Source organism: Zophobas morio, unplaced genomic scaffold (assembly GCF_036711695.1).
Source record: "Zophobas morio isolate AGI-343-1 ecotype UQ-CSIRO unplaced genomic scaffold, CSIRO_AGI_Zmor_V1 ptg000532l, whole genome shotgun sequence".
NCBI lineage: Eukaryota > Metazoa > Arthropoda > Insecta > Coleoptera > Tenebrionidae > Zophobas > Zophobas morio.
Genome location: NW_026972635.1, coordinates 126,820 through 140,693, shown reverse-complemented (window position 1 = coordinate 140,693; position 13,874 = coordinate 126,820). Strand labels below are relative to the sequence as shown.

The window sequence follows — 13,874 nt, the reverse complement described above, 5'->3', positions numbered from 1 at the left end:
CACTATCTACTATAATCAATAGGCCTTAACATCACTTTGAAAAGAAATTATAAACTCTTAACATTTTGTAAAAAATCTTGAAAAAAAATTTCTTTATGAAACTGACTTAACGCGTTATTAAGGCTCTTATCCTTAAAATGTTAGCATCCTTTTTTATAAATTTTTTAAAAAAGCTTCTAAATTTCGGTATGTTTACTTTTACTATTTAACTTGCCTCTCTTCCTTATTTAAACCGTTTTTTATTAATTTACAATTCACCCTTTTAAGATTCTCGTGGTAGACAAATATTATCAATTTTTTTTACTGCAATCTATTTGCACTCAAGAAAGACACGTAGATAACGCATTTTATTATTTATAATTTTATCATTAGATCTCAAAGCTAAAGATAATTATATTACCTAGCAACTAATTTAAAAGTAGTTCATCTCCAAGAATTTATAAACAAAAGAGGGGTCTTGCTGGTAATATTTTAGAATAAATACCTTTTGCAGCCGTTCTATATATTTTAAAATCCCATATTTAATTTATTTCTAACAAGAGTCATGGCCAAGCTTAAAGTAATAAAATTAAAGATGGAAGCTAAAAATAAACCAACGCTCTAAAATTTTACTATATAACTGATTTAAGTAATATATTAGTTGTTACTACAAAGTTTATTATAGGTTTTTTTGAAGCTCAGCTGAAATATAAATAAAAATATATTATACTAATGGAGCCTGGTGGTAAAAAGACTTTAGATAACTTTACATTAAAAGATAATGACAGATAATTTACGAATTTTTATTTTTCAGTACATCGATATAATTTTACAAACAAAGCTTAAAGAAAGATCGCAGTGCCTTTTCAGAGGAACTTATGGAAAAAAATTATTTTTCTAAAGGCCAAACTTTTTAGTTTATTATGTGTAATTATTTCAAAGAAGATGCTGTTGCCATTTCCTTTTAACAAAAAAAAAAGTTATACAATTTTATAAAGCCAAGGTTTCTCTATCAAAAACTGCTCAATTGCTTCATTTATTAATTATGAAAAAAAGGCACAACTTGATAGTGTGGTTCATAAGTAAATATAAATTATAAGAAAGAAGGCGAATTGTATCCACCTAAATAGTTAAACTTTTACGTAGAAATTTTTTTTATAATATTTTTTGTATCTTAAAAACTTAAAGGTTTTACTTATCTAACGAAGAATATTCTCTTTACTGTTTAATAAAAAAAAATAGATGTATGAGCTAACGATATTTTTTATAAATATATTTTTGTATAAAGGTATGTCAAAGTTTAGTATTGATTGAAGTTATTTATATTTTATTTTATTATAAATCTATATTTTAATAATCATTATGTGTAAACATTAGAAAAAAGCAAAACGTGATTAAAGTGAGTCTGCGCTACTTTCTTTTATACAAGTTTTGAAAATATAAGAACTATATTAATTTATTCTTTCCAAATAGTATATAGCACCAGCCTTTTCAAAAAACTAGGAATTTATATTTTAAAGATTTTTTTTAATTAGCTCTCAAACATATTATAAATATTTATATAAACTTTTGCTATACAAATTCTATAAAATAACTTTTTATACCGTCGTCAATATTTTAAAGACGAAGCTTGAGTGTAAAAACTAATACGTGGAGCAAAATATTTTAAAAATAAAACTTTTTTAGGTAATAATGTTCAAACATCATTGAATTTAAATAACAGTAAAACTAACTTTTTATTGAAGCGTACGCCTACTTTTAATAATTTTCATAGCCCATATAATTTCGAGACACTTTATTTATTAAATGTTTGGAAGAAAAAAAACACCAGAAGGTACATTTACATCATCTTAAATAACAAATGAAAAACTTTAACGGTTTGTATGATTACGCCTATAAAAGAAAAGGCTCGAGAGGAATTGAGAGCGGTTAGAAGAGCTAATCGCACACTCGAAAGAGAAAGAGCTAAACTTAATAATGAAGAAAAAAAAATTGTAGTTTACTATTACTATTTAAAATTACTTATATAATCTCTTATTAAAATTTTATCTACTTTAATTTCTCTATAATTATAATTCTTTTTAAATTTGAAGTTTTTTATTATTAATTTTTCTTTGTAACGTAATTTTTATGTGTATAAAATAGTATTCACTTACAAAATTATTTATATGTATATTCTTTTTTAAAAAAGTGGACGAACAGATTTATAAGTAATTGCAATTTTAGATATAAAGTTTTTTTAAAAAAAATGTACTTTTCATACATAAAAAATATAAGTATTGTAAATTTTGTTAAAATAATTTTTTTTAAAAAAAAAAAAATGCAATATCTAACGTCTAAGTAATTGCAACTTAAGAAATGTATTATTTTTATAAATTTTAGTTTATGACAACCTTTTTTTAAATATTGGACTAACAACTTATAAGCAATTACAGTTTTTTATTATAAATTTTCCTTATAACGTAATTTTCATATATAAAAAAAATATATTTACTTTAACGCTTATTTTTAATAATAACCTTTTTTAAAAAAATGGGCTTACAAAGTTATAAACAACTGCAATTTTTTATAATAAATTTTCTTTTTAACGTAATTTTCACATAAAAGAAAAAATTTCCTTTAATTTTTTTATACTTAGAATCTTTAAATAAAAACTAGACTAACAATTTTATATTCAACTGCAGTTTTCTAAAATTAAAATTTCTTAATAACATAATTATCATATTTGAAAAATAAATTTATTTTATATTTTTGTTATAATAATCTTTTTATAAAAACTGGACTATCAATAAGTTATTGCAATTTTCTAATTTAGATTTATCTATATAACGTAAATTTTAATAAAAATTGTATTTTTCTTTAATTTCGTTTACAATAAATTTTTTTTAAAAAAAAAAGAACTAACAAATTTGTAATCAACTGCAGTTTTTCAAAATTAAAATTTTTTTTCAACATAATTTTCATATAAATATAAAAACTTACTTTAAATTTTAATTATAATCTAGATTAACAGATTTTTAAGCAAATGCAGTTTTGTATAATAAATAATTTTTTTTAAAAAAAATTACTTTAACTTTTTACTATAATTATGAATCTTTTTATAAAACTGAACTAACAAATCTATAAGCAATTGCAAATTAAAAAAGCTGCGCAACGAGGCAGCAAAGAAGAAGTAAAGGCGCTGGCAAAGCAAATTGTCGGCGTTAGACAGCAACGCGAGAAATCTTTTAAGGCAACTGCGAAGGTTTTACTAATTTTAATTATTTTAAGGAGACAAAGTATTTATTTTTTGTAAAATTTTAATTTTTTTTTAATTTTTTATTTAAATTAGTTTAAAAATTTACTTTTTTTTTTAGGCGTTATTATTATGATAAAATTATCATTAATTTTTTTTTTTTATAAATTTATTAAACCTTATTATCTACTCTTAAAGAGAGTACGAAGTTTTACTAATTTTAAAAGGACAAAGTAAATTTTTTTGCACTAAATTTAAAAAAAAAATTTAAAAAAATTAAGTTAAATTTTAAGGCTTCTTTTTCATAAAAATATAATTATCGTTTGCAAATATTTTTTTGGTAACTTTTTTTAAATTTCTTAAACTGTTTTTACTTTTAAACAAGTGAGAAGGTTGTATTAATTTTTTTATTAAACGGGATTATGAAAAATAAAATAATTATTTTTTGCAAGTTATAAATTAATCTGTTAAACTCTACTTTTTTTTTAACGGCGTTATTATTATTAATATCAATTTATCATTTACAAATAATAATTACTTTTTATATATTTTTGCTAAGCGATAATTTTTTTATAATTTTATAAATTTTTTAATTACTTATACAAATTGCTATTCGAAAAAAAAAATTATTTTTCATTATTTTTTTATTATAAATAATAATTATGCTTGTAGCTACTTAACTTATTTCTTTTAGTATAAATTTATAGGAATTTAAAATTTTAATTTTAAATTTCTTTACTAATATTTTTAGATTTGCTAACAATCTTTTCTACTAATAACTATTCCTCAATTTTACTTGTTATTATAGCTATCCTTAGCAATTATTTCAATTATGTAGTTAGATTTTGTGCTGTATAAAAGATTTACTGAATCGAAAGTTATGATAAATTTTTTTATATATAAGAATATACTATTTTTCTACTCTTTGTTAAAAGTTATTTTTTTAATATTATTAAAATAATAAAGTTTTTAAGTTTTTTTAATAATTACTACTTTTTATTTTTCTTTTTAATTAGAATTAAATTTTATAATTACTAATTACTTTAATCTTAAAAATATTTAAAGTTATACTTATTATTAATAATGATGTTATACTTATTAGTAATACTATTATGAATATTTATTTTATCTTATATAGTAATAAAAATTTTTGCATTTTTTACTAACTATAATAATAAGTAATACTTTTATATTTACTATAACTTACATGAAAATAGTAATAAATATTACAAAAATTTTAAAATATTTTTTAAAAAAAATAATCTTACACTATTTTTAATTTCTTCTAAACATTATCTATTAATGATAATAATTTACAATATTCTAACAAAAAATTTGTAATAATAACATTAAACGATAATTAACCAGAATAAGTAACAAAAAAGTTTATAAAATATTTTTAAAAAAATTTATAACAAAATATAACGGATCATTAATATTTATAAGAAATAAAATATTCTCTATTAGAAAATTATAGGAAAATATATTATTTATTATAATTATTTATAAGTAATAATAATGTATACGATATCATATTAAAAATAAATTAATAACAAAATATAATAATTTTATATATTTATAAGTAATAATAATATATATTCAATATTTTATTAAAAAAATTTATAACAAATTATAATAATAATAAAATGTTTTTTATAGGAAGTTTTTAACAAAATATTATAATTATGTGTAAAATAATATATACTATATTATAACAAAAAACTATATAACAAATATAACATTAATTATAAATTAGTATAAGAGATATACAATATTTATAAAGAAATTTATAACAAAATATTTCTCAATATTAAATATTTTTAGGTAATACACAATTTTTTATCAAATAAATTTATATTAATTAATAGTAATTATTATAAAGTTGACAAAAATTATAAAGTACTATTAATAAATTCATTAAAAATTTATTACAATAAATTATAATAATAGATGTTATGATTAAATGTTTTTACAAATAAATTCATTAAAAGAGATAATAATAATAATAAATTTTTTAACAAAAAATAATAACAAGTAGTAATAATTTTTTTTAATAATAATATTCAATATTCTTAAAAATGAATTTGAAAAAATAATAATTTTTAGGTAATAATAATATATTTTATCTAAAAAATTTAATAATAATATTATTTAGTATGTTAACAAAAAATAATAATAGTTATAAATAAATATATTTAAGTAATGATATAAAATATTTTAACAAATTTATAACAATTAATAATAATAATAATATATATTTCATTATAAAAATTAATAATGATAATTATAATAACGATAATAATAAATATTCAACAAAAAATTTGACGATTTTATAAATAATAATATAAAGTATTTAAGCTGAAAAATTAATAACGGTAACAATATTCATAATAAATATTACTTTTAAAAATTCCTAGTATATAACAACATCTCTATAAAAAGTTTAACGAGCTCAGAGGGAATATTTCAGAAATGAATATCAATAGTAAAGTTGCTAATTCAGTTCAAGGCAAGAATTTTGAATATTTAATATATATTATTTATAATATATTTATATATTTCCTAGAAAGTATATGTCTCATATTTATTTAATACAATCTAAAGTTTATTTATTTTACGCCTTCCCTTATTTATTTATATTATTTTATAATAAATTAATAATATTCCTTATATAATTTTTTTATTTAATCTTTATTTATTTATTAATAATACTTTTTATATAATATATATTAACACTTTATTTTATTAATATTTTCGTACTTCCCCTTTTTAATTATATATTTCCATATAAAATATTATAATTTTTATTTATTTATTATAAAAAATAATTCAACTTTCTTTAATATACTTTTATATATTTATAATATACTCGATATATATATTCAATAGTATATTCTTTTATATATATTTCATATTAATATATTATATATCTATATTACTTATTAAAAATTTCTTTTATGATTACAGTTTTTAATAATATTTTATTATATATTTTTCTATTTATCTATTATATATTTATATTAATTTTAAAAAATTGTTATTCTAATATTATATTATTATTATATTTAGATATGTACATATATATAATTTATTATATATTTAATATTTATTTACTATATATTATAACTTTATTATTTAACATAATTTTATATAAACTTTATTTATATAATAGACTAATAAATTTAATAATAATAATACAGTAACATTAGATAGAATTTCTTATTTATTTATTATTATTATCCTATACTTTATTTTGTTTCTCCATCTTTTTTTTTAGCTTATTATAAAATATTTATATTTATTAATACGCTTATTTAATTTTTTTAATATTGTTAATGATTATAATACTTTTTTATATGTTTATTTATTTTTTTTTACTTATTTATATATTCATTTGATTTTTGTATTTTTTTTTCAGTTACTTCATATTTATATACAAAACTAAAGTTGCATTGCTTTTTATATTTTTAGTTATAAAATATATTTTATTTATTTATTTTTCTTTTATTATTAGAACTTAAGAAAAAAGGAATTAATAATAAAGATGTGAAAAAATATAAATATATCTATATAATAATGAACAAGTTTTTTAACTATATTTTTAGCCAATCAAAATTTTATAAATTTTTTATTTATTTATTAAAACTTTTTACTAATTTACTTTTTGTTATTAGTAAGTAATTTATTAATAAAATTTAAAAATCAGTTTAGCCAATCAACTTTTAGTAATAATATTAATGAAAGTTTTTACTATTTCTTATTTTATTTTTAATAATATATATTTTATTATATAACTAATATTTATATATTCCGTTTTATTTTAATATTAAATATCAAGAAAAAAAATAATTTTTAAGTATAAAGTAAAAAATAATACAAATAAATATTAAACAATAATATAAAAAATAAAATTAATATCAAGTATTTTAACCATTTTATTAGCCAATCGAAATAATTTATTTAAGAAATGTTATCAATAAATCTTTTTACTAGTAAATTAATTGGTAGTTATAATCCGTTAACCAAAGAATTTTTATTAATTATTTATAAAATATTTATAATTCCAGCGGCCTCCAAAGTAATGGCAGGAGCTAATAAATCTATGAATATCCATCACGTGCAGAAGACGATGGCCAACTACCAAAAAGAGAGCGAACTCGCTGGAATTCGTAACGAATTAAGTAAATCATTAATACTAAGAACTTTTTAATTATTTTTTTATAAAAAAGAGTTGTATATTATTATTATTTACAAAATAAATTTTTTATTTTATAAAGAAAAGTTGTATTAATAACTGTTTATATTAATTTTATATTTTTTACTAAAAAAAAGTTGTATTAAGTTTTGTCATTTTTATTATATAATAGTTTTATTATAATTTTTGATATGAATTTTTTTATTTTTATTATATAAAAGTTATAATTATTATTTTTAATATAAATTTTTTATTTTCTTATTTTATAAAAGTCGTATTATTTTATCTTTAATATATATATTAATATCATTTTTCATAATATAAAAGTTGCATTATTTATTTAATATGCAATTTTAAATTTTATTTTTATTAAGTAAAAGTTCTATTATTACTGTTAATATAAATTTTTTATTTTATAAATAAAAGTTGTATAATTATTTTTAACATAACCTCTTCATCTTTTATTATATAAAAGTTATTATAATTTTTAATATGTAAATTTACCAATTTTTTAAATAATAGTTGTATTATTATAATTTTTAATATGAGTTTTATTATTTTTTATTATAAAAAAATGTAAAACTATTAATCTTAATATGAATTTTTAATTTTCATTATATAAAAGTTGTATAATTATTATTTTTATAAATTTTTTAATTTTTATCATATAAAAGTCGTATTATTATTAATATTAATTCTTCAATTTTTATTATATAGAAATTTTTATTATTATATAATAGTTTTGTATTTATTTTTTTTTAAGCGCCTTTTTAAATTATTATTACATAAATGTTGAATTATCTTTATAATTATAAATACGAATTTTTATTTTTATTTTTTCATTATCTAAATTTGTATTATTATTATAAATATTAATTTTTATATCTTTTAATAATAATGCTTGGTCAAATTTTTTTTAACTAATAATTTCTTTATTTAATATTGATAAATTTTTTTTATATAATAAAAAAGTTTATGTTTTGTAAATAAACTTTTTTTATTTCTAAAATGTATTGAATTTATGTTTAAAATTTTTTATTCTTATATTTAAAAAGTTTATTACTATAATGTAAAACTGTCATTTTTAAATTTATAAATCAGAAAACTTTCTTATTTCCAATGTAAACAGTTCATATTTTTTTTAAGTACAAAATTTGTTTATAACTTATTATAAATAATGTCTACTTATTACAAATTAATAAACATTTTACTTGAAAATCTATAAACTTTTATAATTAATATTGTTTTTAATAAAAAAAATAAAAAAAAAATTTTGAAGTTTTTATATACAAACTTGTAAACTCCAATTTTTCTATAAAAAAGTTTTAGAAGTAAAAAACTTTACGAGAGAAAAAAATTACAAGTTTAGTAGTTTTCCTAAGAAAAAATATAAAAATTTTACATTCGAAGTAAAAAAAAAATTGCGTATTTTTAAATGTTTTTTAATATTAATTATTATAAATATTTTTAAGAATAGTATTAAAGTTGAACGCATTTATTAATAAAAAAAATTATTTTAAAATATAATTATTATAAAAATTATAATTATCTATGAATTTTTTTTTTACTGGTTAAAGTTGTATTAAAAAATTTAAAAAGTATTATTTCTTATTGGTATAAATATAAAAAGTTTTATATGGAACGCGATTCATTAAAAATTTAATTTTTTTTAATAGTTTTATTATTTTATAGAAGTATCTACATGAAAAAGGTAAATAGTAATAAAAGTTCATAAAAAAAATGAATCGTTTTTATTTATGAATATAAAAAGTTTTAATATTGAACGCATTTAACTAAAAAATATCAAAAAAATAGTAATTTGGGTACTTTTAACAATTTAATGCAGTAGTTAAAATTTTATTAAATATAGTGAAATAATTTTTATTTTGTTATGAATATAAAAAGTTTTGTAATTGAACACGTTTACTAATAAAAAAAAAATTTCTTTTTAATAGTTTTGAAAAAAAAAAAGTAATTAAATTACTTTGAAAACTTAATAAAATCATTAAAATTTCATTAAAATATTGAAAGCAGCTTCAATAATTGTTATGGATGTTAAAAATACATATAAAGTATTAGAGTAGTTCAACGATTGAATATTTTCATAATAAAGTCATCGAAAAAATTGTAGGCACTTTTTATTTTTATTATGAATATAAAAAGTTTTACCTTAAAAGTTTAAAATCAAACACATTTTCTAATACAAAATTGACTTGTTTTTTCTATTTTTTGTTATTTTTTATTATAAATATTATAAAAATAAAGATTTTTTTTTTAATTTTTATGAAAAATATAAAAATTTAATCAAGAAAAAGTTTAAGATTATTTGCATTTACTAATAAATTAACGAATTCTGATATCTTTAACTTAAAAATCATAAAAATGAAAAATAAAGATTTTATAAATATAAAAAGTTTTAGAATTTAGCGCACTTACTAATAAAAAAATATATTATAAATGTTAAAATTATTAATATATTAATAAATTATTATTATTATAAGAAATTAAAGTAAGTTTTAAGGTTAAATGCATTACTAATAAATTTTTGTAATATTTTTTATTTTTCATTAATAATATGAAAAAAGGAAAATATATAAAAATTTTTGTACTACAAATTTTTTAATAAACGCATTTTCTAATATAATAATGAATTGTTTCTTTTTTTTTTTATAATCTTATAGTAAATAATAAATTTTTCATTATAAACAAAAGCTTTATAAATATTTTATAGTAAATATAAAAACAATTTATATATAAAAATTTTTCTCATATACTAATAAAAAAATGAATTTTTTTTAATTTTTATTTTTTTAATAAAATTTATTATAAAAAATATATTTCTTTATAATTTTGTTATAATTAAAAAAATCTAAAAGATGAACGCATTTACGAACAAAAAATTGCAGTCGTGATTATTTTTTTTTCCTTGGATTTATTTTATATTATTAATTTATTATAAACTTTTATATTTATATTTATTATATTTAATATTTTTTTAAAAAAATTATATTAAAAAAAATTTGTGGCTAAGTACATTTTTTTATTATAATAAATATTTAATTATATGACCACAGTTTATAAATAAATAAATATTAAAATAACAATAATATATTATTACTAAATGAGAATAATAATAATATGAATGAGTTATTATTTATAAGAATACTAATAAAGAATTATAATATTAATAATTTATAAATAATAAAATATATAACAATGTTAAAGCAATCGTTTAGAGTTAAATAAAATAATATTTATTAATAAAGTAATTAATAAATAGTAATATTGATGGACTTTTCTTAATAGAAATAATAATAAAGAAGTAAAAAATGAATAATATATAAATAAAAATATATATATATAACATTAATAGATAAATAATAACAATTGCGCCTTCTTTAATTAGAAATAGCAATAGAAGTTATACTATAAATAAGTAATAAATAAAGTAATTTCTTTATAAAAAAAATAATAATGATAATTATACATAAAATAAAAAAAAATAATAATAAATATTACAAAATAATTATTATTTATGCTTTTCTTTTTATATTCATTATTTATTATATTCTTTTATTTATACTCATTTTTATAAACTATTTAATATTTTTTATTATTATTAATAACTTTTTATTAGTTTATTTAATTTTTTAATATTATTTTTACATTTAATCATAAAATACCAATATTTATAAGTTATTATATAAGTATTCTTTATAATAATAATAAAAAAGTAATTATAAATAAATAATACTATATTTTTAATAAATAGTAAATAATTATAACTATAATAATATAAATAAAATAAAAATAATATCATATTAATAATAATAATACATAATAATAAATAATAATAAAATAATAAATAAATTATAATTACTTATAATAATAATCAATAATAAAAAAAATATTAAAATAATAGATTTATTATTATTTTTTTTTTATCAATACAACAGATCGACTATTAAAATTTATTTTTAGTTTTATATTATAAATTAGTTTTAATACTTTTTTAGTTTTCCTTAAAAATATTATATTTATACTTTTTTAATTACAGAAGTTACAACTTATAAAAAGTAATCTAGATTTACAATTTTTATAACTTCAAATAAAAAATAATTTAGATTCACAATTTTATTAATTTACAAAACCTTATTTATAATTATAAGTTTTTTTTCTTTTTTTTTAAGGTTTAATTTATGATAAATTATATTCTATAAGTTGTTGAATTTACCTTTTAATTTTTTAAAGTAAATCAGAATTTACTTAAGCTACATAATAAAAATTTTAATAAGGTTTTATTTAATATTTATTCGTATGAAAAAATTTTATAAAATTTAAACAAAATTAATTTCTTTAAAAACTTATTTTATTTAATCTAAAAAATAATCTTTCATATTAGTTGAAGACACGATGAATAGTTTAACTGAAGATAATGAAGAAGAAGAAGAAAATGTTGTGAATGCAATTTTAGATGAGATTGGAATTGACATTTCCTCGGGGTTGAAGGCTCCATCTTCGTCACTTCCTGCTTCTGAAGCTGCTGATTCCGAAGCAGACTTGTTAGCTCGGTTGCAAGAATTAAAAAGTTGAAGATTCTGGGGGGAAAATCTTCAAAAAGAAATAAATTTTTTTAAACCTTATATATTTCAGTAAAATAAAAATATAATTTTAGAAATTCTGTTGTGGTTTAGCAGAAGTTTAAAAGAATACGAATTTTTTGCCAAATTTTCTCTTTATTTTCAATTAATATGAATATTTAATTTCAAATAAGATCAAATTTCTTTATTAAGTAATTTCAATAAATTTTTATATAAAAAAATTTTAGAAAATTTAATTGCTTAGTAGTTGATTAACAAATCTTTAAACAGAAATAAATTTCTATAAAATAAAAAAAATTATAGTTTTCTAAAAGTAATAATACTGTTGAAATAATTTAGTTTGCTTTGTCCTTTAAAAGTTAAGCATTAGATTTTTATGCTAAAATTTTTTATCGGAAATTAGAAAAGTTTGTTTTCAAATTAAAAACAAAAAATTTTCTAACAATAATTATTAAATCGTTATGATAATTGTTATAAATTTCTTAGATTATTATTTGCTTGAGAAATTATTTTCTTTTGTTTAAATTCTTTTAAAAAGTAAAAATTTATTACCTATAAAATTTAAAAATAACGAGATTTTTTGTTAAAAATTTGCTTTTCAAGATAAATTTTTTAAAAAAAATTAAATTTAATTGCTTAAAAATTCTATATAAAAATTAAATTTCTTTAAAATTTATTTGTCAAATTATAAATATATATTTCTGAATTCTTGTCTGCTTGTGATTTTTTCAAAGTTAACAAGAATTTAAATTTTTTACTTAAATTTTTCTGCAAAAAATTTAAAAAGCTTTTTCCTTGATTATAAATTATAATTTTATATCAAGTGTATAAGAAGTAAAGTACCCGTCACTTTCCATCTCGAGATTTAGTTATTTTAAATTAATTTAACAAAAACTCTCCTAAATGTAATATTTTATAGTAAATTTGTTTTTTCGGTATTCTATAAAAGATAATTTTTTTTAAGATTAAAACAATTGTAAAAAGACACTAAAGAAATATTTAAAAACCTAATAATTTGGTTGCAGTTATTATGAATTTACAAATCATTTATAAAATAGTTTCAAGTTTCCACAACGATTCTTTACTAAAAAGTAATATTTTTTTTTAAAAATACTGTTATCTATTTCTAAAACTCTGCCAGCTCTGAGCTTCAAAGTCGACCCTTTTTTATTAAAGTTACACGCTCTTAAATTTAAAAGAATCTCTTAAAAAAGACAAGTAGTTAGAAAAAGATTTACTAAACTCAGCTGCTATAATTTTATTTAATAAATATTTGGAATTAAGATTTAAGAAGTTTTAATCATAGTAAATTCCCTCAGTTTTAAAATTTAGGTTAAAGCTTCAACCAGCGGCAGCACAATCTTTGCTTTTGCTTACAACAACGAAAGCCTTCTTTTATAAAATTAATAGTAGAAATGTAAAAGTTAAAGTCTAACTTATTAACTATTTTAGTATAAAATTTAATAAAATTAGCTTCTTTACTATCACATTAAAAAAAAGCTTAGGATTAAAAAGAGATTACAGCTCTATAAATTGAATTCAGTTTAAATTTCAAAGTCTTATAATCACTCACCTATCAATTTAGCCAATTTTATATTTTATTCAATGTTACAGTCTTTTTAATAGATTTTATATCTTTTAAAAATAACAATCTTAAACAAAGACTCATTTAAATGTTGTATAGTTAAGAAAAGTTACTCTTCTTTAGTAGCAAATAAAGTTTATAGATTAAAAACCAGTACGACTTATCATTTTTTACTAATTAGAGTTTAGGCTTCCACAAGTAATAATAAACGCAAAAATTTTTTGTAACAAAAATAAAAATTTAGTTCCTTCTACTTAACTGGAAGTCTTTTGTTTAACA

General features: G+C 16.1%; 1 protein-coding gene across 1 annotated transcript; it reads left to right on the top strand.

Moving 5' to 3' along the window:
- Positions 1-1,939: 1,939 nt before the first annotated feature.
- LOC135121232 (uncharacterized) lies at positions 1,940-12,002 on the top strand. The gene is made up of 5 exons (XM_064045544.1): positions 1,940-1,973; positions 3,107-3,223; positions 5,657-5,723; positions 7,282-7,395; positions 11,812-12,002. Exons 3-5 carry the CDS (start codon positions 5,687-5,689, stop codon positions 12,000-12,002), a joined length of 342 nt encoding a protein of 113 aa, XP_063901614.1. The 5' UTR covers positions 1,940-1,973; positions 3,107-3,223; positions 5,657-5,686.
- The last annotated feature ends 1,872 nt before the right edge of the window (positions 12,003-13,874 follow it).

Coding starts and splice junctions, on each gene's coding strand:
- LOC135121232 (XM_064045544.1), top strand. CDS start 5,687: ATGAATATCAATAGTAAAGTTGCTAATTCAGTTCAAG. Junction 5,724..7,281: donor AGTTGCTAATTCAGTTCAAG/GCAAGAATTTTG, acceptor TTATAATTCCAG/CGGCCTCCAAAGTAATGGCA. Junction 7,396..11,811: donor TGGAATTCGTAACGAATTAA/GTAAATCATTAA, acceptor CTTTCATATTAG/TTGAAGACACGATGAATAGT.